At 44.2% G+C, this 21,727-nt stretch overlaps 1 protein-coding gene across 1 annotated transcript; it reads left to right on the plus strand.

Moving 5' to 3' along the window:
• Positions 1–611: 611 nt before the first annotated feature.
• On the plus strand, positions 612–21,048 carry LOC115469662 (septin-4-like). The gene is made up of 7 exons (XM_030202452.1): positions 612–710; positions 7,553–7,646; positions 14,585–14,592; positions 16,989–17,085; positions 18,976–19,114; positions 20,022–20,112; positions 20,992–21,048. Exons 1-7 carry the CDS (start codon positions 612–614, stop codon positions 21,046–21,048), a joined length of 585 nt encoding a protein of 194 aa, XP_030058312.1.
• The last annotated feature ends 679 nt before the right edge of the window (positions 21,049–21,727 follow it).

Here is a 21,727-nt window from a genome sequence, read left to right on the forward strand (position 1 = left end):
AAACACAACAGGATCAACACGAACAGCTTTTCCTATATAAGTATACAACTTACCAAACGCCGTGAAAACAAGGTATGACCACCTAAACTTCCGGAAATCACTAATAACTAATCTATTAAAAAAGGCATACCCTACCGATCCTATTTAAATGCCTGAACCATGCAACACAATAAAACCAAAGCTCGTGAGAGATCACGTGACGCCATGACGAGGAGCGGTTGAAAAAAACCTCCGCTCCTGCCAGTCTGCCGCTAAACCCTCGAAATCGCGGAAATTGCCCGGATAAAAAAGATCGCTGAACACACCATCCTACACAAGAAGCCAAGGTATAAAATCGGCGCTAATCATAACGTTCGCAGGGAAAAAGAAAAGACGCGAGCCGGCGAAGAAAAAATGGCGGCTCCATCGAGCCCGGCCGCGACGCCCTGCGTTCAGTGTGGGTGGCGGAAGTGGAGGCGGAGGTGACAGCCGCTTAGGAACCCATGCTAGATCGACGATTAGGACCTATAGACAGCAAAATACTTTGGTACAAGAAAATTTGGGCCAACTTACTAAAGACCTGATGGAATATCAGCAAAGACACGGGGGCCCTTGAAGATAAAGTACTCAAGATGGAAGAGGAAAACGCTAAGCTCAAAACCATGGTGGAAGGCTATGAAGGGAAGCTTGAAGACCTGGAGAACCGATCCCGGAGGAACAATTTAAGATTTGTGGGCTACCTGAGGCACTGGAAACAACAAATTTGCTAGTGTTCCTAGAAAATGGCTGACAGAACAACTACAACTCCCAGAGGACCTTGGAGTTCTTCAGGTAGAGAGAGCACATCGTGTAGGGCCAGAAGCATAGAAACAACACGCCCGAGAGTGGTGATTTGCCGTATCTTAAATTTTGCAACAAAGAAGCAATACTACAGGCTTTGCGGATAAGAACAAGAACTGCAATAGGGAATAAAAGATTTTATGTTTTCAAGACTATTCCGCGGCTGGGGCGGTGGCGATGCAGAGAAGGAAGTTTTCTCCTATATGTTCAAAACGTTTTGAAAGGAAAATCCGATTTGCACTGCAGTATCCAGCTAATTAGAGGTCACCTACCAAGCGACACGCAGGTGTATAATACAGTAGAGCAGGCACACGCTTTTTTGAATTCTGTGGAACATCGCTGACCGTGATGGCATAAGAAGGATATACAGACATCCCATGGTAGGTGGGATTGCAGAAGGTAAATCACAAAAGGAATTGGATTACAAAGAGTTAACTTGATTTGAAGGATCTCAGAACCCAATTTGAGGGCTTGGAATTGCTGGATTGGCAAGAGGGACAAAATCCTGGAAGAACTCCTAGGAGAACTAGAAGAACAACTAAAAGCCTTTGGGGATTTGTAATAGATCGCATTCTGAGAGAAGACCGGGATAATTGAACAGAATATCACAGAGAATTGAGATATATGTTTGAGAGACTTTAAAATAATTTCATACTGAAGAGCAGTGACAATTTGCTAGAAAGACCTGGAGCACGTATCAGAGTGATGGTGCTGAGAAGCCCCTGAGATGCACCGTAGAGAGACGGGGAGGAGCCCTCTTGCAGATGAAGCGACATTTGAGAACTCTGAAATGAGGTCTTTGAAATGAGGTGGTTTTTTTTGTTTTTTTTTTGTTTTTTTGTTTTTTTTTTCTTTTCTTTTCTTTTCTTTGTCTCTCTTTGAGTTGTGTTGATGTTAACAAGATTAAGTTGATAAAGCGATTGTAAGTGGGAGATACACTGGAAAGGGGGACAGAAAGAGTACTTTCGTACACCTTAGCTTACGAGAGGGAGGGGGTAGGAGGCGTTATACGTGATGGTCTCATTTCGAGGTTGGGGTTAAAGGGAGTAGAGAGATTTAGAAGGGGAGAAGCGTGGGGGATTAGAGGAAGGGGAGGGAGGGAGACCTGGGGGACACGACTATTAGGATTTTGGAAGGATATTACATGGCTTAGGATGGCGAGTGAGGAGGGGTGGGGGCTGGGACACCCCTTTTCCTTGAATAATTGGTATACATCTTATGAACAGGCAATGATTATGAAATGGGACCCCTAAAGGTAGTTACATGGAATGTGGGAGGGATCTCGTCCCCTATAAAACGCTCAAAAATTTTGCAACAATTACAAAGACACAAAGTTGACATAGCCCTGCTCCAAGAAACCCACTTATCAGCCGGGGAACACGCTAAATTACGAACTTGGTGGGTGGGGGAATGTGAATATGCAGCAGCACAGGGGAAAGAAAGGAGGGGTTGCCATCCTGTTTCGAAAAGGAATAGCGGACAATGTGAAAGTGCACTTCACTGATCCAGGTGGTAGATTCATACTTTGTGAGGCTCATATACAGCGCCAGAATGTGCTATTTGGCAATGTATACGCTCCGAACCAATATGAGCGGAAGTTTTACAAGATGATCACCTCGAAACTATTAATAAGTAATGCATTACCCATAATAGTAGGGGGGGATTTAATATGGTAATGGACCCCATGATGGACAGCACGGGGATTAGGAGGCAAGAGATTATCAGGGAACTAGGGGCTGCCTATCTTTGCCGTCAGGTGGGGCTAGTGGATGTCTGGAGGATACTTAATCCGCAGGGAAAAGACTATACACACCTCTCACAGGCGCATGGCACACAGGCGCGAATTGATTATTTGTTGATTTCAGAACAGATGCTCAGTTCAGTGATGAAATCGATTATAGGAGCAGATGCGATATCTGATCATGCCTGGGTGGAGATGAGTTGGGCGCCCCAGGAAGAAAAAGGAGCGGAAGGGAGATGGGTGTTCCCTGCAGAGCTATATCGGGACCAGGGTTTTAAGGCCTTTATACATCAGAGTTGGCAAGAGTACAAAGAACACAATGCAGTGCATGTGAAAATCCAGTCTTGTACTGGGAGGCGGCTAAGGCAGTATTTCGAGGAGAAATTATCAGCTATACAGCACATAAACGCAAAGCTCGGAATAGAGAATTAATGAGGCTGAGTCAATTAGTGTGCAAAGCTAGGAGAAGGTATGGCCAACAGGCCTCTACCGAGAACAGACAACATTTAATGCTTTTGCAGACGAAATTAAATGAAATAGTTCATTATAAGGCAGTGAAATCACAAACATACTACAAATATCAATTGTATAAACACGGGAATAAATGTGGTAGGCTAATGGCGCGTCTAATCGCAACCAAACAAGGCAAGGCTAGGATCTTGACTATGAAGAAGGGGCAGGGAGAACAAATCCATACGGATAAAGAGATTAGTGAGAATTTCTACCAATATTACAAAAGGTTATACGAGGCCCCGCCTGATAACGGCCTGTCGGGAAACTCATACCTAGATCAGATCAGATTACCAAAACTATCCCCTCAAGAAGTGCAATGGCTTAATACTATTATTACGCCGGATGAGGTATATCTGGCGATTAGCCAAAGTGAACTGCTTAAAGCGCCGGGAGTAGATGGGTACCGGGCGGAGTTCTATAAAATCATGGGAGAAGAAATAACGGAACCCTTGGCCGCAATGTTTAACACCTTAATAGAGAAGGAGAGGATGCCTCCGGATCTAAATACAGCGTGTATTATAGTACTCCCCAAAAAAGGGAAGGATCCGGAGTTAGCTGAATCATATAGGCCTATTTCGCTCCTAAATTATGAAGTGAAATTGATGGCTAAGATTTTAGCAAATCGATTAGCGAGATTCTTGCCGAAACTAGTGCATAGTTCTCAGGTGGAGTTTGTAAGGGGACGAAAAATTACTAAGAATGTTCGCAAGGTCTTAACATCATTAGAAGCTAGAAAGCGAGGGAATAAAAACTCTTTGTTAATCAGCTTTGATGCTGAAAAAGCCTTTGACAAAGTAAAATGGAATTTTCTATATGCTGTCCTTCAGAAATATGGAATCACGGATAGATTTTTGTCAGGGATCAAAGCATTGTATGCAAAACCGAAGGCCAGAATATCGGTCAATGGGATAACAACAAGGGATTTTGAAATAAGCCGGGGAACCCGACAAGGCTGTCCTCTATCGCCTCTGTTATTTGTACTAACATTGGATCCATTACTGAGAGACATTGAGGAACAAAGGGCGGTAGCGGGGATACCGTTAGGGAGAGAGGTCTTTAAGGTGGCGGCATTTGCCGATGATATATTGGTCCACTTGTCAGACCCCCAGAAATCTTTGGAGGCTTTGTTGGAGATTTTCTCCGAATACGGAGACTACGCGGGGCCTTAGTTTAATTTGGAGAAGTCAGAGGCCTTGGCCTCCTCGGAGGACGTATGGAATAACGGAGAGGCGAATTTCCCTTGCGGAAGCACAAACTTCCTTTAAATATCTAGGAATTTTGATGCCTATGAACCTTAATTGTTGTATGACCTTAATATAAATCGGCTGTTGCAGGAGACCCAGAAGGTGTTACAAGGATGGCAGGATTTACCGTTATCAATGCTAGGTAGAGTGCACTTGATTAAAATGGTGTTATTTCCTAGGGGGCTTTACGTGAAAGGACTTACAAAATTTTTATAAATTAGCATCAAAGTTTTGCTGGAGGGGCAAAAAACCACGGATTCGCTTCTCGGCTTTAGTGGGTAACTGGAGTCGGGGAGGGGTGGGTATGCCGGATTTAGAACTATACAATCAGGCATGCCAATTGCGTTACTTAGGAGACTGGTGCTTGGAAACACAGCGATACACCCCTACTGTGTTGGAGGCGGCACTCTGGGAACTTATCAACTATTTTCGCTCTTACACACAAAGCATGTGATCTGCCGGAAGGAATACGTAAAAATGTGCTGTTGCGGCCGCTTAGAGAGGTGTGGAGAGTGCTCATACAACATCTAGGGGGGGATCCTGCAATAACAGATCTGTTAACAATATGTAGGAATTGTGAATTCTTACCAGGCCTGTCAAGCCGACATTTGTAGACTGGGCAAAGAAGGGGCACACCTGGCGGATGGAGATGGGCAGCCCCTTACAGTAGAAGAAATACTGGGGAAAGTAGGCAATTCCTGGGGTAACAGATTTGCTATAAGACAGGTGCAACACTACATTGCCTCTCTCCCGGGAGACCCTTTGAGATCCCAGCTGGGGGATAAGGTACATGATTTCTTTCACTCTTTGGGTGAGGGCGAACTTACGATATCATTGCTCCATAAAACAATATCAGGATGGCGACCCCCCAGGGATTATAGCAAATTGAAGAGTGCATGGGGAAAAGAACTGGGGGTTGAAGTAATATCATGGAATATCACTAAATCGATAGCAGAATACCTTTGTTAGTATCTGATGCTCGCTTAAGAGAATGTGCCTACCGCTGTATTCATAGGGGATATGTGACTACTGTACAACTAGCTCATATGGGAGAGAATCGGAGCCCAGAGTGTCTTAAATGTGGAAAGGATCCTGGCACAATGCTACATATGTTTTGGAGCTGCCCTGTATTGAAAAGGGGCTTCGGATTTCAGGGACAGTTGAACAATTGCTTTTGGATATCCCGGGGTCCTTTAGAGGGCTGAATAAATTTGAAACAATATTGCTTAGAAAGATGAGTTTACTGGCCAGGAAATGTATATTACAGTACTGGACAATTAAAGATCCTCCAGCATATTGGCACTGGGAAAACCAATTGCACCAGCTGGCTTCTTGGGAGGCTAGAGAATCTCGGCTCTCAAAGAACAAGAGAGTCACGTTCTTGGCTGTTTGGGGTCCTTATTTGCGAAATCTAAGCCATAGAGGTCGTAGTTTACTCTTAAATGAAGGATAATTCCATGGATTATACTGAATAGATCTCCAGGTCTGGGGGAGGGAGGGAGGGAGGGAGGGGGGAAGAAGAGGGGGGGGGGTTGGGGGGAGGGTGGGGGTTGGATAAGTTTAATCTGATGAGAGTAATAATAAACAGGTTGTATTTTAAAAAAGCAAAAATGATACATGTTTATTGACTAATGATTGTATAATTAGTTTGAGGATTGATGAATGTTAAATGCAGAACCTTGTATGGCACCGTTTATGTTCTTGCAATTTCAATAAAAAACGTTTAAATATAAAAACCAAAGCTCGTACTTGACATAATTCTTTCTCCCTACGATTCTATAATGTGTCTTGATCTTTAGTCTACCACAACATCACTCTATATTTGTTCATACCGGAATTCAGCCTGCAAATAGTTGGGAAAATGTAGGATACAAATGTAACATATAAATAAATAAATAAATAAATAAATAAATAAAATTATGTTAAAGTGAGAAACTGAGAAGCACAAGAATGTTAAAACCCCCAAGAATAAGGATGGAGATGAAGATTCAAGAAAGAAGGAAAGCCAGACATCAAAAAGGAAGAAAGGGACTTATAAGGGGGGGTCGATAAATGACAGCTACTTTGAGAGGCAGGTAGGACTGAGGTGAAGGACAGACTCTACAAGAGGGTGAAAGTAGTAGCCCGACACCACCTCCACGGCCAACCAATTGAGGAATATGGGAGAAAAGGTAACCGCCATGACACAGGGCCACAGTTTGAAGCAGATTCTTCAGGGCAACCAGAGTAGAGAGATAAAGAGGATGTAGGAAGTTGTTGCAGACAGAGCGGGCATTTCACAGCGCACAGAGAGAGAAGAAGGAGAGGAACAAACACTAGGACTGGAGACATCGCGGTGGAGCTGATGGGAGGACCAGGATTAGGATTGATAACCCCAGTGGAGAGCAGGAGAAGGTGCAAGAGAGTACAGAGAGTGTACTCAGAATGGAAGGAAATAAATGTTTGAAAGCTGAGAAGGGAGAAGACAAAAGTGATGATGAAAGCAGAAGGGTGAAAGCAGAAGGTGGGCAATGTGTTCCCGCAGTGTTTTCAGATGGAAAAACAGTGTATCCTATGAAGGATTATTATTCTTTGCTTTGTTGGTGTTTAAATTATGAATTGCCAGTATTGGTAGTAGCACCCACAATTAAACGTCTGCTTGCAATTAGAGGGAACTGTACTCACATCACCCCTCTCCTCACTTCACTGGTTTCCGATCAGGTACAATTCAAGCCTCTCCCTTAACCCATAAGCCAAGCCTCCTCCTCTCAAATCCTTGCTCCAAAGCCTTCAATGTCGCTTTCGGCACCGAAACATTATTCATCTATTCAGGAAAATCTAGATTGCCCCAATTTGATTGACTGCACTTTTTTGTCATTTAGATTGTAAGCTCCTTCGAGCAGGGACTGTCCTTTGTGTTAAATTGTACAGCGCTGCGTAACCCCGGTAGCTCTTTTCATCTTTCCAGTGCAGATCACTGTGGATTCATTGTGGAGTTGACTTCATTCTGAGGCATTTTAGACATATGGGAAATATCCATAAAGAGTCAGCCTCAACACATGCAAAGGAAATGTTACAAAAATAATGTCAAATGTTCTCTTCTGCCAGTAGGGTCCAGCTTTCTCCTTTCCTTTGATCCTGTCTGTCTCTGTATTTTTCTCTGTTCATCCCTCTATGCCTTGATTTTGTGGCTCTAGGTCAGCATTGAGGACAGAGTACAGAGAGGTCTCAGTAACACCTTCTCTTCCTACCACAGATCCGAGAGGAACTTGAGCATAATGAGATCCAGATATATCAGTTCCCCGACTGTGACTCTGATGAAGATGACGAATTTAAACAGCAAGACCTGGGTTGAAGGTAGAAGGTCTGAAGGATGGGTTAAAAAGTCTGAGTGCCCATAGGTGGTGTTGGGGGGGGGGGGGGTAGGTCTTCCCACATTACAGTTTATTTAAGGTTTTGTTATGGGTTTTGTTTCTCCCAGAAAGCATTCTCATCATCAGTAATCATCAGTAATGGCGTGGCTTCCAACTCCCTTCCCTTTCATCTTCAGCTGTGTATGTTGGTATCATTACAATCCTCTGATTCCTGGCATGCCTTCGGAGCTGGTGCATATTATTGGGTCCTGTGGAAGCCACACCCTCTCCTTCAAACAGGATTACCACCAGGATTCCGCAAGGCCTGAGACTGCACCTCAGCTCCTAGGTTCTGTGCTAAGCTTCAGTAAATATAATGACTGCTTTGTTACAATAGCACCGCTCTGGCACCTGTCTAAATTTGGCACCAGAATCAGTAAGTAGCCTATGCCCTATGTCCATGTCTGCGAGGACTTTGTATAGTTTAAGACAGTAAGTCACAGCGTACCTGCATTTCTATATGAGAAAAGAAGACAGGAGGCATAGTGGTATGTCTTTTAGACATATCATGGTTCAATATTGAGACAATTCTATGTATACCTATATACATATATATACAGATGCCAGAGGGCATCTGATTGGCTCTTATTCTAAAAGGGAAGGAAGCACCTGCTTTCCTTTACAGAACACTAGTGTAACCAGATAGACACATGCATATTGTGTTTAGGCATCGCTGTAGAGCTGGCATCAGTACATGTCCTTATGTTCCAGACATTTGCACATGGTACCTGCTTTCTCCCCCTCCCTCTTACAGTTGTGGTGAGTTGTAACACTAACTTTCTAGAAATATGGACACTGCTATGATATCAGATGGCAAATGGCGATATAATAAATGTCACAAATAAATAGTACTTGGGTGCATATCTGTCATGGATGCTCATGTGCAAAATATCTGACTAGTGAGGAGTGTGGTAGCCGTGTAGTCCACTCTTAAGGTTATCAATAGAAATCAAACAAAATAAAACATGGAAAAGAAAATATGATACCTTTTTTATTAGACATACCTTAATACATTTCATGATTAGCTTTCGAAGGTTGCCCTTCTTCGTCAGATCGGAAATAAGCAAATGTGCTAGCTGACAGGTCATCAAAGCATATCATTGATATTCTAACAGGATAGGTGTGATAGGTGAGGGGAGGGTGATCAACAGCTTTATGGTTTGTTTGTTTGTTTGTTTGTTTGTTTTAAACCAGGGGCGTATCTGCGTGGGGCCTCAGGGGCCTGGGCCCCCGCAGATTTCGCCCTGGACCCCCCTACCGCTGCCAACCCTCCCCCTCCGTTGCTCGCCTACCTTCGCTGGCGGGGGACCCCAACCCCCGCCAGCCGAGGTCCGCGTCCTCCTGCCGCTGCCGGCTGCCTTTGGTGCTTTCATTTGTCCATTGAAGCTGGCGCCGATGAAAGTTTCTTTGAGTCTGACGTCGCTGCACGTTGTACGTGCAGGACGTCAGACTCAGAAACATTTTCTGAGTCTGACGTCCTGCACGTACAACGTGCAGCGACGTCAGAGTCAAAAGAAACTTTAGTTGGCGCCAGCTTCAATGGACAAATGAAAGCACCAAAGGCAGCCGGCAGCGGCAGGAGGACGCGGACCTCGGCTGGCGGGGGTTGGGGTCCCCCGCCAGCGAAGGTAAGCGAGCAACGGAGGGGGAGGGTTGGCAATGGTAGCGGCTGGGGGGAGGGGGATCGGCAATGGCGGCGGCGGCGGCGGGGGGGGGGGCTATAATGTGCCCCCTCACTCTGGCCCTGGCCCCCCCTACCGCCGCAGTTCAGATACGCCCCTGTTTTAAACAATTTATTGGTGACAAAAAACCACACTACAGCGGTCAACATATAAACATACATAGTATAAACTTCGTGTTGAACATCACACAATGAGAATATTCAATTTTCTTATTATTCTCCTCTCTTTGAAGCCAGGTCTCCCACTCTCTTCTTTCAAAATGCAACATTGCATTATAGCTCATCTCCATTGTGGGACTCCAGGCGGCTCTGGCTGTAGCCATAATTGTGTGATTGTTCGTTTTTGCCCATCAGGGTCGCCCTTTTCAAAAAAGCTTTCCGCCCCTCGGGTGGCTTTCCTCGGATGTTATAAACCTGAAAGAGTTGACCTGGTGATGGGTGCCATTGTATCTTCCACATCTGGGACAGTGTTATCCAGAAGTGAAATACCATTGTGCAGAACCAAAACATATGGCCTAGAGAGGCTACCACATGCCGCATTTGGGCAATCATCTGTGGTTCTGATGGTCGCTTTAAAAGCCCTGTGTGGCGAGATGTAGAGCCGCAAACAATTTGTATTGCATTTCCTGCCATGCCACGTTCTCTGTCACCTGGTGCACCGCCCGTCAGACACAGTTTCAGTTGTCAGAGTTGGGCTTTCCACCTCAGTTCTTGGTACCACTGTTGTGATACACATGTGTTATCTAATGTCCCCTGCAGGTCTCGAAGGTGGCGGAGGAAATAGCGGAGTTGCACTTTTAATTGGGCCTCTAGGGCTAGTAGATCATCATGGAGTCCCATATTTGCTGTGTAAGGTCTGTTGCAGGTAATGATCTAACACACTGTTTAAGCTGTATATATTGAAAATAGTCTTTCTGTCCCAGCCTTAATTCTTCACACAGGACTTTGAAGAAGTATTAATATACCCCGTCTTAGACACCACCTGAAACAAATATTTGATTTCCACAAATCTCCCATTTCTTAAACAAAGCGGATCCTCCCCCCCCCCCCCCCCCCTCTGGGAATGCTAAATTACCTTTAATAGGAAGCATTGGAGTTATTGCTTTATTCCATTTGTACATCCTACCCAGCCATTTCCATTTTTAGGCAAGGGATTTAAAATATACCCATACTGTCCCAGTGGTAGGAGTTCCCTTGCTGGGGCATGGAGCCAATAAGCAAATTCCATTGGGGCCATCAATGTGGTTTCCACTCCTGTGCAAGAAAATAACTCTTTTGATCAAAACCAATCTGATAAGTGCCACAGGCCGCATGCTATCGCTATAAGTTTTAAGTCAAGCAGTCCCAATCCCCCCCCCCCCCCCCCGAACAGGGCCTCATGAGGTTTTTCAAGCCTGTGCGTGCCCGTTTACCCCGCCATAAGAAAACAGTAAGGGTTTTATAGAGCCACCTCTCCTCTCTGTATCCCAGTATGGCAGGTACGTCCACCTCGGGAAGATGAACTTTGCAGTTCTCCCTTTTAGTGATATTGGCAGACCCTGCCAACCGTGCAAAATTTTCTTTGTTCGGGTCTTCAAGGGGCCTATATTTTCTTTATACAAGTTTGCTAAATCTTTTGGGATGTAGACCCGTAAATACTTAAGGTTACCTGCGGCCCACTGAAAAGGGAATGTCTTCCCACCCCACCTTCACCTCCTCCTGAATCGGAAGGTCTAATGATTTATGCAGGTTTAATTGCAACCCGAAAAAAAAAACCCAAATTCATCTATAACGTCAAGTAACATATCATCCGCGAAAGCTACCACTTTTATCAAATGCCATGGAGTGTGAATCCCCGTATATCTGGGTCTAGCAGAATCGTTTGTAAGAGAGGTTCCAGGTAGAGAAGAAACAGTATAGGAGATAGTGGACATCCCTGCCTTGTGCCCTGTTCTACCCGGAAAGGCGTAGATCTAGTACCATTAATCAGTATTTGTGCGGTGGTGTTATTATAGAGCCTCTGAATTGCTTTTAGAAACCAGCCACTCGGTATTCTTCATTACTTATCGAAGGCTTTAGCCGCGTCTAAGCTAACTAATAATAAGGGGTCGCCCGTAACTTGTCCATGGCCACTGCAAGTAGTGCTTTCCGAACCTGCCTTACCGCCTGCCGGCCTTTGACAAACCCCACTTGGTGTTCTCCTATTAGGTATGGAATGTGGGCCGTCACTCTGGTTGCTAGCACTCTTAACATCTACATTGATGAGGAGATGGGTCTATAGGACTCCACTTGGTCCTTTGTTTACCCGTTTGGGGATTAATGTTATTAGGACCTCATTCTCCTTGGTGAAAAAACAAATCCCCTAGTCACCGCTACCTCAAAGTAATCTACCAAGGCTCCACACTACTGAGGGGTCAACATATTATAGTACTCATTGGAGAAACCATCGAGCCCTGGGGCTGAGCCCGGCTGTAAAGCTTTTATTACTTCGAGAACCTCTTGCGCTTCAAGTGGTGCTAGCAGCGCTTGGCGGGCTATTTCTGTTAATTGGGGCATTTTTGCATCTTCTAGGTAGTCCCGAGTCAGGGGGCCCTGAACCCTATCTTTGGCACTATACGTTTCCCTAAAGTATTCCCGGAAATATATTAACTATATCTTGTAACTTAGTTAGCTTGTCCCCCTTGGGATTCGTTATCACTGGGATGAATCTTTGGGAAGGTTTTACCTGATTTATTCCCAAGCCTTGGAAGTTCAGCCGCCGAGCTACTAACTGTTTCATAGCTTGCTCATGAATAAGAGAGTTGAGCGCTACCAGGCTGCTGACATGGAGTCCTGTTATCTGGAGTGGGGTGTGTTATATATTTTCCTCTTTGCTTCTAGTCGCAAAATGCCCACCGCTAGTCATTTTTTCCTAGCACTTTTGAAACGCTATCACTTCCCTCTCATAACCGCCTTGGAGGCTTCCCAGAATAATACAGATGAGTCACTGAAGGTTGATTCGTGTCCTCAAACAGTTTCCATTTTCCAGTAGGTGGTCTAAAAGTTGTTTGTCTCTATAAAGGTAAGCAAGGAATCTCCAGTGGTTAGTTACCCTCCCTCCATTCCTTAAATCGAGCTCTACTATGGTCTGAAATTTCCATGGGAATAATAACGTCCTGCTGGACTTGATATGAGGATATAGTCAATTCTAGACCAAGATTAGTGAGCCTTGGACTGATGGGTATAGTCTTTTGTGGTAGGGTGGAGAGAACGCCACGGATCAATTAAATGCAGGTGTTTACAGAGTTCAGATATCCCCCCTCCCCTTACCCACCCTGGAATAGCTGTGGGCGATGATCTATCCAAGGTCGGGTCTTGCACGTGATTGAAATCTCCCGCCCACACCCAGGGGACATCAGTGTATTGCAGCCCTAGCGCTATTAAAGGCTGAAAGAAACCTGGGCTGAAAGAATTTGGAGCATATATAGCACACAGATAGAAGCTCTGACCTTGGTAGTTAACACGTATTAACACTATACGTCCCTCTGTATCTTTATATATTAGGGCGGTGGTGCAAGGTAACCCTTTGCGCACTAGTATTGCAACCCCGCTCGAGGAGCCCGACGAGGATGAGAAGTGGCTCTCACCCACTCACTGCTGACAGTTTCCTATGCTCAGTGTCTGATAGTTTTGTTTCTTGCAAACATGCAAAATCTATGTTGCGTCGCCATAGCTGGGATAGGATCTTACTACTACTACTTACTACTACTTAGCATTTCTATAGCGCTGCCAGGGTTACGCAGCACTGTACAAGTTTAAGGATCTTATATCGCTTCACTGGCCATCGCCAGAAACATTCCAGGACAAGACCCTTATTCCAGAGCAGCTAATGTCTCTTCAATTTTGGAGATACTATCAATAATATTTCCTGACTTTACCCCCGGGGCCCAGCCTCTCCCCAGGAGTGTAAATGTAGTAGGAGACCAATATTCGATCTAACTCTCGTGTAATTGTAGGTACCAGTAATATCCCCTCCCCCCTTGCCCTCTCTAATTATCCTATCCCCTTCAACACCCTCCCCCACCCCTATCCCTCCCCCTATCCTCAAGTCTACCCATTTCTTCCCCTCCTCCTAAGAAATACCTTGAAAGGGCATTCCCCATCAAGGCCGAGTCACAATGTGCTGAGTGCCCCACTCCCCCCCCCTTCCCCGGACCCATCATTATTACATTTAACCTCTGGCAATTGCCATCTTTGAATTTGAGACCTTGAGAGTGTTATCAGACCTAGAAAAATGGTCGTATCAAGTACAGACTCTACTCACCAGTTCATTTGATGGGTCGCTGATTGTTCTGAAGTAAAGGATTTCCATTTTCCATCTTTCATGATTTCAGCGTCCCTGAGAACAGGAGCAAATCGGATGGAATTATCGTCTCCTCTCCTGCACACTAGCTGAGTAATCCTGGAATATTCTGATTTGGTTGTCCGTATATCTTAAGGTGTCTCTTTTCTGTCGGTACCCCTGTAGAATCTCTTCTTATGGAGATAGTTAAGAACTTTTATTATGACCACTCTGGGTCTAGATCCAAGATGACCTGGTCTCCCTAGTCTGTGGGCCCGTTCAATACAATGTGGCTTCTGCTGTCTGATATGGTGAATTATTTGGAGAGCACTGTGCCCAGGTTTTTGTCCGGTATGGTTTCAGGCAGCGCCTGGCCCTTTTCTCCAGTTCATCTAGCTTCTCTGCTTGAGCTGTTAGCTGTTGCTTTAAGCTTGTTATATCCAGTTCGCCGCGTTGCTGCCATGCATCCTCCAGGCTGATACTCGTTTTTCAACTTCTGCCGTTCTGCTTGTTATGTCCGTCAAGGTGCCATCTATTTTCTCCAGTCGGCCCTCGAGTGCAGTTCCTAACGCTGCTACCAGTTGCGCAAGTTGTCGGGCAGTGAATTCCGCTTCGCTTTGCGGAGATGCGGTCGCCATCTTGGATTAGCTGTTAGCCGCAAGTAGCTTTTCTTTTTCGCTTTTAGAGCTTTTTCTTGTGCTTCCCAGTGGCATAGGAACGAGATATTCTCCTACAATGCCAGGTCAGTTTTTACAAATTTTCTTGTGGCGGTATAGGTCGGGAACGAGCGGGGCCCTCGGAGCAGCACAAAAACACTCTTAATGCTCCCACCGCATCACGTGACTCCCAGCTTTATGGTTTATAATGGGCTAGGAACCCCAGATCCTTGTTAAGTCCTTTCTGTTGGGTGTTAAAATAGTCAGTCATTCTGACTTCAAAGGTCTTACATTCTTGTTACCGTTCAGGATTCTCACTGTGAAGTCACTCGTACAGTGTCCTGGTCCTGTAAAATGCTGACCAACAGGGGTGGGAGCCCTATTGGCACCAGTATTGTTCATGTGATGTCTATGTTAATTGAATCATCTTAAGCATCTGGCCTGTTTCTCCAATATAGCATCTTTTATTACATTTTTTACACTGAATGATATATACCACATTGGAAGATGAGCAAGTGAAAGATCCCTTTATGTTGAATATCTTTCCTTTGTGGATGACTTTGGGGTCCTGTGAAATATTTTGGCATAGTTTGCAACTGGATAAATTACAGGAAAGTGTGCCCTTCTGTTCCTTTTTTGTCTGTGATAGAAGTTTACTTCTGATTAGCTTGTATTTTAAGTTGGGTGGCTGTCAGAAGGCCAGTACTGGTGGGGATGGGAATATCTCTTTCAGTAATTCATCCTCCTGGAGTATAGGTTGTAGACTAGTGAGGAATTTTGGGTAGTATAGTTACAGAACAGTGCCAGTTGTGAACCTAACAGTTGTTAAATTTGGTGTCACTTGGCATTACAAAGCTATAATTGCTTTCATGTGGTAATTGGGGCTAATTGGCTCTTCATATTACTTTATACAACTTAATTACCTGAATCCAGCAACTTAAAGAAACCCAAACTTGTTATGAACATAATGAATTTTATATAACCTCCCTCTCTATGTTTCCCTAATTTGTCTGTACATATCTATTTCATTAAAAAAAACATCAATCTATATTTGTTTCTTCACTGGCTTTCACCCCACGGCGCTATGTAAGCCACCTTGAGCCTGTAAATAGGTGGGAAACTGTGGAATACAAATGTAATAAACAAACAAATAAATAATATGCACGTAACTGCACTTAGGTGCTATTCTACAAACTTAGGAGTAAATTTTATAATTGGTGCTCCAAAAATATGTAATGAAAAAATATAGCACACCCTTTATAGACTAGTGTTTAGCAGTAATTCCCGTGCCTAACTTGGCACAAGACTTACATGCTGGAAGCCTGATGTAAATGCTGGAGCCCCAGTTAGGAGTGCAATTTTTCGGAATGCCCTTAACACGCGCATGGCCACTTCCCTTTTTGAGTTATGTCCTAGTAGGGTTAGGTGCCATGTTTCATAGAATAGCGCACAGCCAGATGTGTACATAAATCCTAAGTGGTGCCAATTAATTTCAATAATTGGTTGTGGTGGTTAAGGCTCGTTACTCATTTAATTTGCATGCACATCTTGAGCTTCTGCCGAAATAGAATCCGGGGTTTCGCGCTTAAAATGCTGTAATTTACATTTACAAAGGGGGCAATAACATGAGCTTTCAGTGGAATACGATCAGTTTTCTGCTCAACTGTCAACTTTAGGCACAAGCAACGTACCGGTACACCTTTGTATGCCCTAGGATGTTGCTGTTCTTTGTTTTATATTATTAACAAACCCACTTTTTTCTATAAAGGCAATTTTGTGTGCAATTGCCATTATAGAGTTGGTATAAAAAAAATTTGCCTACACGGTTTCAACATTGTTCCATCCTCTTGTCTATGTTTATTGACCGTTTGATGTTGTTATGTGTTTTATTTAAAGACTTCTGATGAAGGCTATCAGGTGAAACACAGAACTGTATTGAATGTTCACCAATAAACTACCTACAATGAACTGAAGTCTCCTCGTTAGTCTCTAGGAAGCCTGATCTGTTTCCCACTCCTTTGTTATTGCTGTTGTCATTGGAACTCTGCATACTTCCGCCTTGGCAGATTCTCACCGAGCCTGATATTTAAAACCATTTAAATAGTCAGTTAAATGGCACTTAACTATCTCCGCCTGAATATTGCCGGTTAGCGCTTAGCAAATTGTCGGTTATATCAAATGATATAACTATCAAGCTGCCAATATCCAGCACATCACCGGCTAAGTCTGGCAACCAAATTAGGCACCCAAAGTAGCAGGTATATCTTTGGCTTGGCCGGTTAAATTAAAATGGGACAAAAAACAACTGGATATTCAACGTCAGTCACCAGAAAAAGTCCAGCCTTGAAAATTCAGGCTCAACACTGACCGCTACCTCACTCTCTGAATATCATACCCAAGGTTTCGTTATCAGTCTTTATGACATTTAGGGAATCAGTATGTACCTTTATGCCCTTCTTCTGGCGGGGTCAGTGAAACCCCCTATGTTCCTTTCAGAGAGAGGCTAAGGCATTACTAGTCCTAGTTTCACTGACTAGGATTACGGGTCCTAGGAGCAGAGACCCTGTTTTGTTATATAGAGAAAGGTCGTTAGGTCAAAAGAATGTGCTGGTTCACTCTACCTGTGTGTTGTCTTGTTTCAGAGATGCATCCCCTTTGCTGTGATTGGCAGCAACACTGTGGTGGAAAAGGATGGCAAATGTGTACGAGGCCGGCTGTACCCCTGGAGTGTCGTGGAAGGTTTGTAACCACAGCCTTCAAAACACTTTGAAGTTCTCTACAAGTCTGAGGGACTTCTGGAGGGAATATTGCACGCCTCTGAATTTCTATCACACTTCAGGTCTATTGAGACAAATGTAGTATCAAAGGATAAAGAAGTATCACATAACATCGGATGAAAGTCTTTAAGAGCTCACTATTTTCAGAAAGCATGAGCAGCATGTTGTATACTTTTAGGCACGTCTTAGAAGCAGCCCTCAGGAACCACATTCTCTTTATTAACCTGCTTGGGGTATAAATGATTCTGTAACATTTCAGTTCAGCCACTGTCAGAAAGTACAAACTGATTCCACCATTCTATTTGGTTACCTAACTATATACTGTTGCTTGGACTGATTTGTGTTGTTAAAAATTATCCGGTTGATGTTCAGCTGACTGATTCGTTCCTTGATATTCTGTGGGACTTAACTGGATGGTGCCGGCAGTGTCTAGACCTTGTGAGACAGTTCAAGGAAGGAGTGTGGGTGCAGCGATATTCAGCGACTGTTCTCAGAGCAAGTTGGGTGACAGAAAGGGCCACCCTAATCTGCCCGGATACCTCTCTGGGTACTGGCAGTATCCAGATAAATTCCGGTGGCTGCCAATCAAGTGCCGGAACCCAGGTACAAAATGGCACTGAATATCTAGTTGTAAGTGATCCCTGCAGGCTAAATAGTGACCCACATATCGTTAATAAAACGATTATTTTATTTCTCAGATGAGCAGCTAGACCAGTTTTCTAAAAAGAATTCTGGACCATTTGGGTAGTGTTTGTATATGATAAGCTGTGATAAAATCATTCTTATCAGGGATTCAAATGGAACGGTCAACAGGGCCCACCCAGTCTTCCCATTTTTCTTCCTACCACAGTCACAGACATGTTTGCTTTGATTCAGCAGGGTCCACCTGTTCATTTTGGCTTTCAGCAGAAGTGGCCCTGATTGCTTGGCACTGTGACATCAGGCGCCTTCAATCCATATCCAGTTTTTTTTTTTTTTATCCCCTCTTGAAAACAGCCACTGCAGGGACAGCCTCACAGACCTAATATAACTGTACCCTGAGTCTGAACATCGGATACCACTGTCGTGGAATGTCCGCAACTCCCTTACTCACCCAGACTATGAGGCCTATATTCGCAGAATTCCCAACCCAGCCCAGCCCAGGGAGCATAAGCTGAATTACGGAATCAAAACCAGGTCTTAGTGAGCTTCTCTAATTGTAATTTAAATTGTAGACCACCTTGAGCGTCCCCTCATTAGGGAGTGCGTTAAGTATGCTGTAAACAATAAAAAAATAAATAAATAAATAAAATGTACATTTATCCCTGGATTCCATAAACTTGGATGCCCAACTTTATGCTTAGCACAGAAAGTTGCATATGTAAATTAGTTAAAGAATGAGCTTATAATTGGTGTTAACTAGCAATAAAGGCGCCTTTGATATGGGGTAAGTGATTGCACCTAAAGTTAGGTGTGTATATGCAGACTTGTAACTCTATAACCGCAGTTGTACGTGCAGTTGCCATTATAAAATCCATGCTTAGCATACTCTATCCCTTTCGTGAGTCTACATCTTAACCTACAAGTTTGACTACCTATAATTAGAAAAAGTTTTTATTCCCTTATGGGTCATACAATTATAGGAAGGGGCTTACTCCCAGCCATGCATGGGTCTTGTGGGAGAGGTCCCAAGGGATTATGAGAGTAGTCTCACCCAGCACTGGAATCAGGTGGTTACAGGAGGGTCCAATTTCTTTTGAAGTCAGGCACTATGGGAGGGAGTCTTTTCCCAGATGAGGTAATGGTAAGGGTCTCAGTCGAATCTTGGCGTAATGTTTGTGATCTCTTCTTTTAACTTCCTTTTGGTCTGCAGTAGAGAATCCATCTCACAGTGATTTTATAAAGCTGCGGACGATGCTGGTAAAGACACACATGCAAGATCTGAAGGATGTGACGCGAGATACGCATTATGAGAACTACCGGGCACAGTGCATTCAAAGCATGACCAACCGGTACCGAGTAGCTATTTTCCTATATCCTGAGGGTGGGATTAGTCTACCATATAATTAAGAGGGGAAGAAGGGATCAGTTTGGGGGAGGGGGAAGAGTGCCACTAGACACTATTAATGCTGTTGATGTCTGCGCCTGCATCGATCTTGGATATTCAATGCCAGACCCAAGCAGGTCGCCTACATTTAATATTGTTTTTTTCTTCTTTTTTTCTTCTTTTTTTTTTTTTTTAACTGGCTAGCGCATGCCCAGTTAAGCAGCCATGCATTATTGCAAAAAGGTAGGGCAGCTATTTATGCAGTCCTATTTATGTGCTGACAGAAGGCTTGCACTCAAGTGCTAACCAGTCTTTTTCAGCGAAGATAACCAGTTAAGTGCAACTGAAAATTACTGGATAGCCGCTGACATAAGCGAGTTCTCTCTGAATGTTGGCAGGCCGGGAAAGTTGTTTTTTTTTTTTTAATATTGGAGAAAGGGACCGAGAGGGAGGTAGTGCAGAAAGCTATTGGGGAGGGGAAGGTCAGGTCGGGCTATGGGGGAGGGTGCCACCAGACAACAGGGAAAGTTCTTATAAAATATCAGAAGAGGAGGGCAGACTACTTACAACTTTTACTTTGTTAATTGTCATGCTTCCTGTAAGTCTAGTCTCCCTCCCTAGCACCCTCTCACCTTCACATCTAACTCCCTCCCACCAAGCAAATAACACAAAGGAAGTTTATCAGATTACACAGGGACGTAGTGAAAAGGTGCAGGTTGCAGGTGATATCAAACAGGGAGATAGTGAAATCACACATTCTGCAGGTGATATCACACAGGGAGGTGGTATTACCTGGGATTCTTCAATTAATTATACAGGAAGGAAGCTCTCAAATGACTGATGAAATATAAGCTTATGTTTTTATTTCTTAGTAAATTGACCAGAGAAAGTGGAACAGATTTCCCAATCCAGACAACTGAAGAAGAAGAAACAGAGAAACTCATCCGGGAGAAAGATGAAGAGGTGAGGGTGAAGTGAAGACAGAGGAAAACACGGACATGTTGAGCCAATGGAAGCAATGGAAGCAAACCCTGGATTGGACCAATGTGTCCTGCTTTTTCTGGAGCCATATGGTAACCCTATTCAGTGCTCACGAGAAAAGAGAATGGAGAAGGACCATCAAAAGGCTAATACACTAATACTTTTTCAATATGAGCTGATGTGAACAAGTTTTTCTCTTATTTTGACTCACAAATTAGAAACTGGATAATAGTGGTTAGGAATATCTGGAACGCAGATCATGCTCCAGAAGGCTGTCAAACTATTACTATGCTGGCTAGAGTGCCGAATCCTGGGTGACGCGGATCATTTACCCAGTTATGAGAATTGGAAGCCTGCTTGTCCTCTGAGAACCAAAAATTCATGCCTGGCCCCCTGCGCCCCCCAGTGGAAGATGCAGCCCCCGTGCCCCCCCCCCCCCAACAATAATAGCCACTGCTCCCGGACCCTCTACTGGACTTTTAAGGGGCAGGAAAGAATCCAAAATTTTCCTGCCCATTGCTACCGTTACCGCTGCATTAAAATAGCTGCCGAGACTTCCTGCCAGGATGTCTTAGCAACCATAGTGAAATTGGCACTGTCATAAGCAACACCAATTGGAGGGCCACTGATGCTTGGGGCGGGCACCAAAAGGGGGAGGGGGGGGAAAGAGTTTTGATTTCTGCCAAAAATGTCCCCACGTTTTTCTGCACTCGAGATTGGGTTGGTTTCGGATGTAAAAATCGAAACTGAAATTGAGTCGGTGTCTATGCTGGTTTTGAACTAGTTCTTCACTGATACATCCTGTCATGTGCGGGAATCTTGAGCTAGCTTGGCACCAATGGTGACTTTTTTGTCTTTCAGTTACGGAGGATGCAAGAGATGCTGCACAGGATCCAGAGGCAAATGGAGTCGCAGTAGTCATTCATTCATTCATTCCTTCCCTCCGCAGAGACCAAGACTGTTTATTTGGAACCTGCAATGCAACAGGACCAGGCTCGCTTCAGTGTCCACATTGCAAGTTTTACCCTGGCATGAAGAAGTGTCCGATCTCCTGTTCCCAAAGTTCTTCACCACTAAAGATTTAGGAGATATTGAAGTAATACTGTTTTTCCAGGACCTGAGCTATTAACTCTCCGGTATCAGTAAGGCACCATTTATTATACTACTTCACAGCCATATCAGAGTTGCTGGGCAGACTAAATGGACCCTAAAGTTCTTTATCTGCCGTCATCTTCTATGTTACTATGGAGCTCACTTTCAAAAGACAAACACTATTTTGCAGTGAAGAACAGTGTGTTTTGGGCGGGTTTTGGAGGGAGCAAAGGTAAGATATGCACGGGAGCGTTTTTATGAAGTACACTGAACAATATTCGAGGTGCGGTGGCAACATGGACCGATGCGAAGCCATTATAACGTCCTTATTTTTGTTTTCCATCCACAGCACACTGAGCAGAGACGCCGCAAAGATCCCTTTCTTGGTCTGTGACTCCTAACGTGGAACGTAGCTAAAATTCGAGTTCCTATTTCCCACATGCATCACTTTGCACTTACATTAAACGTCATCTGTCATTTCATAAGATCCTCCTGTAATTTTTAA

Source organism: Microcaecilia unicolor, chromosome 4 (assembly GCF_901765095.1).
Source record: "Microcaecilia unicolor chromosome 4, aMicUni1.1, whole genome shotgun sequence".
Classification (NCBI taxonomy): domain Eukaryota; kingdom Metazoa; phylum Chordata; class Amphibia; order Gymnophiona; family Siphonopidae; genus Microcaecilia; species Microcaecilia unicolor.

Bases quoted from the DNA above. Each gene is read 5' to 3' on its own strand.
- LOC115469662 (XM_030202452.1), top strand. From the start codon at position 612: ATGGAAGAGGAAAACGCTAAGCTCAAAACCATGGTGGAAGGCTATGAA. The intron at 711-7,552 runs GTGGGCTACCTG...TTCCTACCACAG, and splicing joins GGAGGAACAATTTAAGATTT to ATCCGAGAGGAACTTGAGCA. The intron at 20,113-20,991 runs GTGAGGGTGAAG...TTTGTCTTTCAG, and splicing joins TCCGGGAGAAAGATGAAGAG to TTACGGAGGATGCAAGAGAT.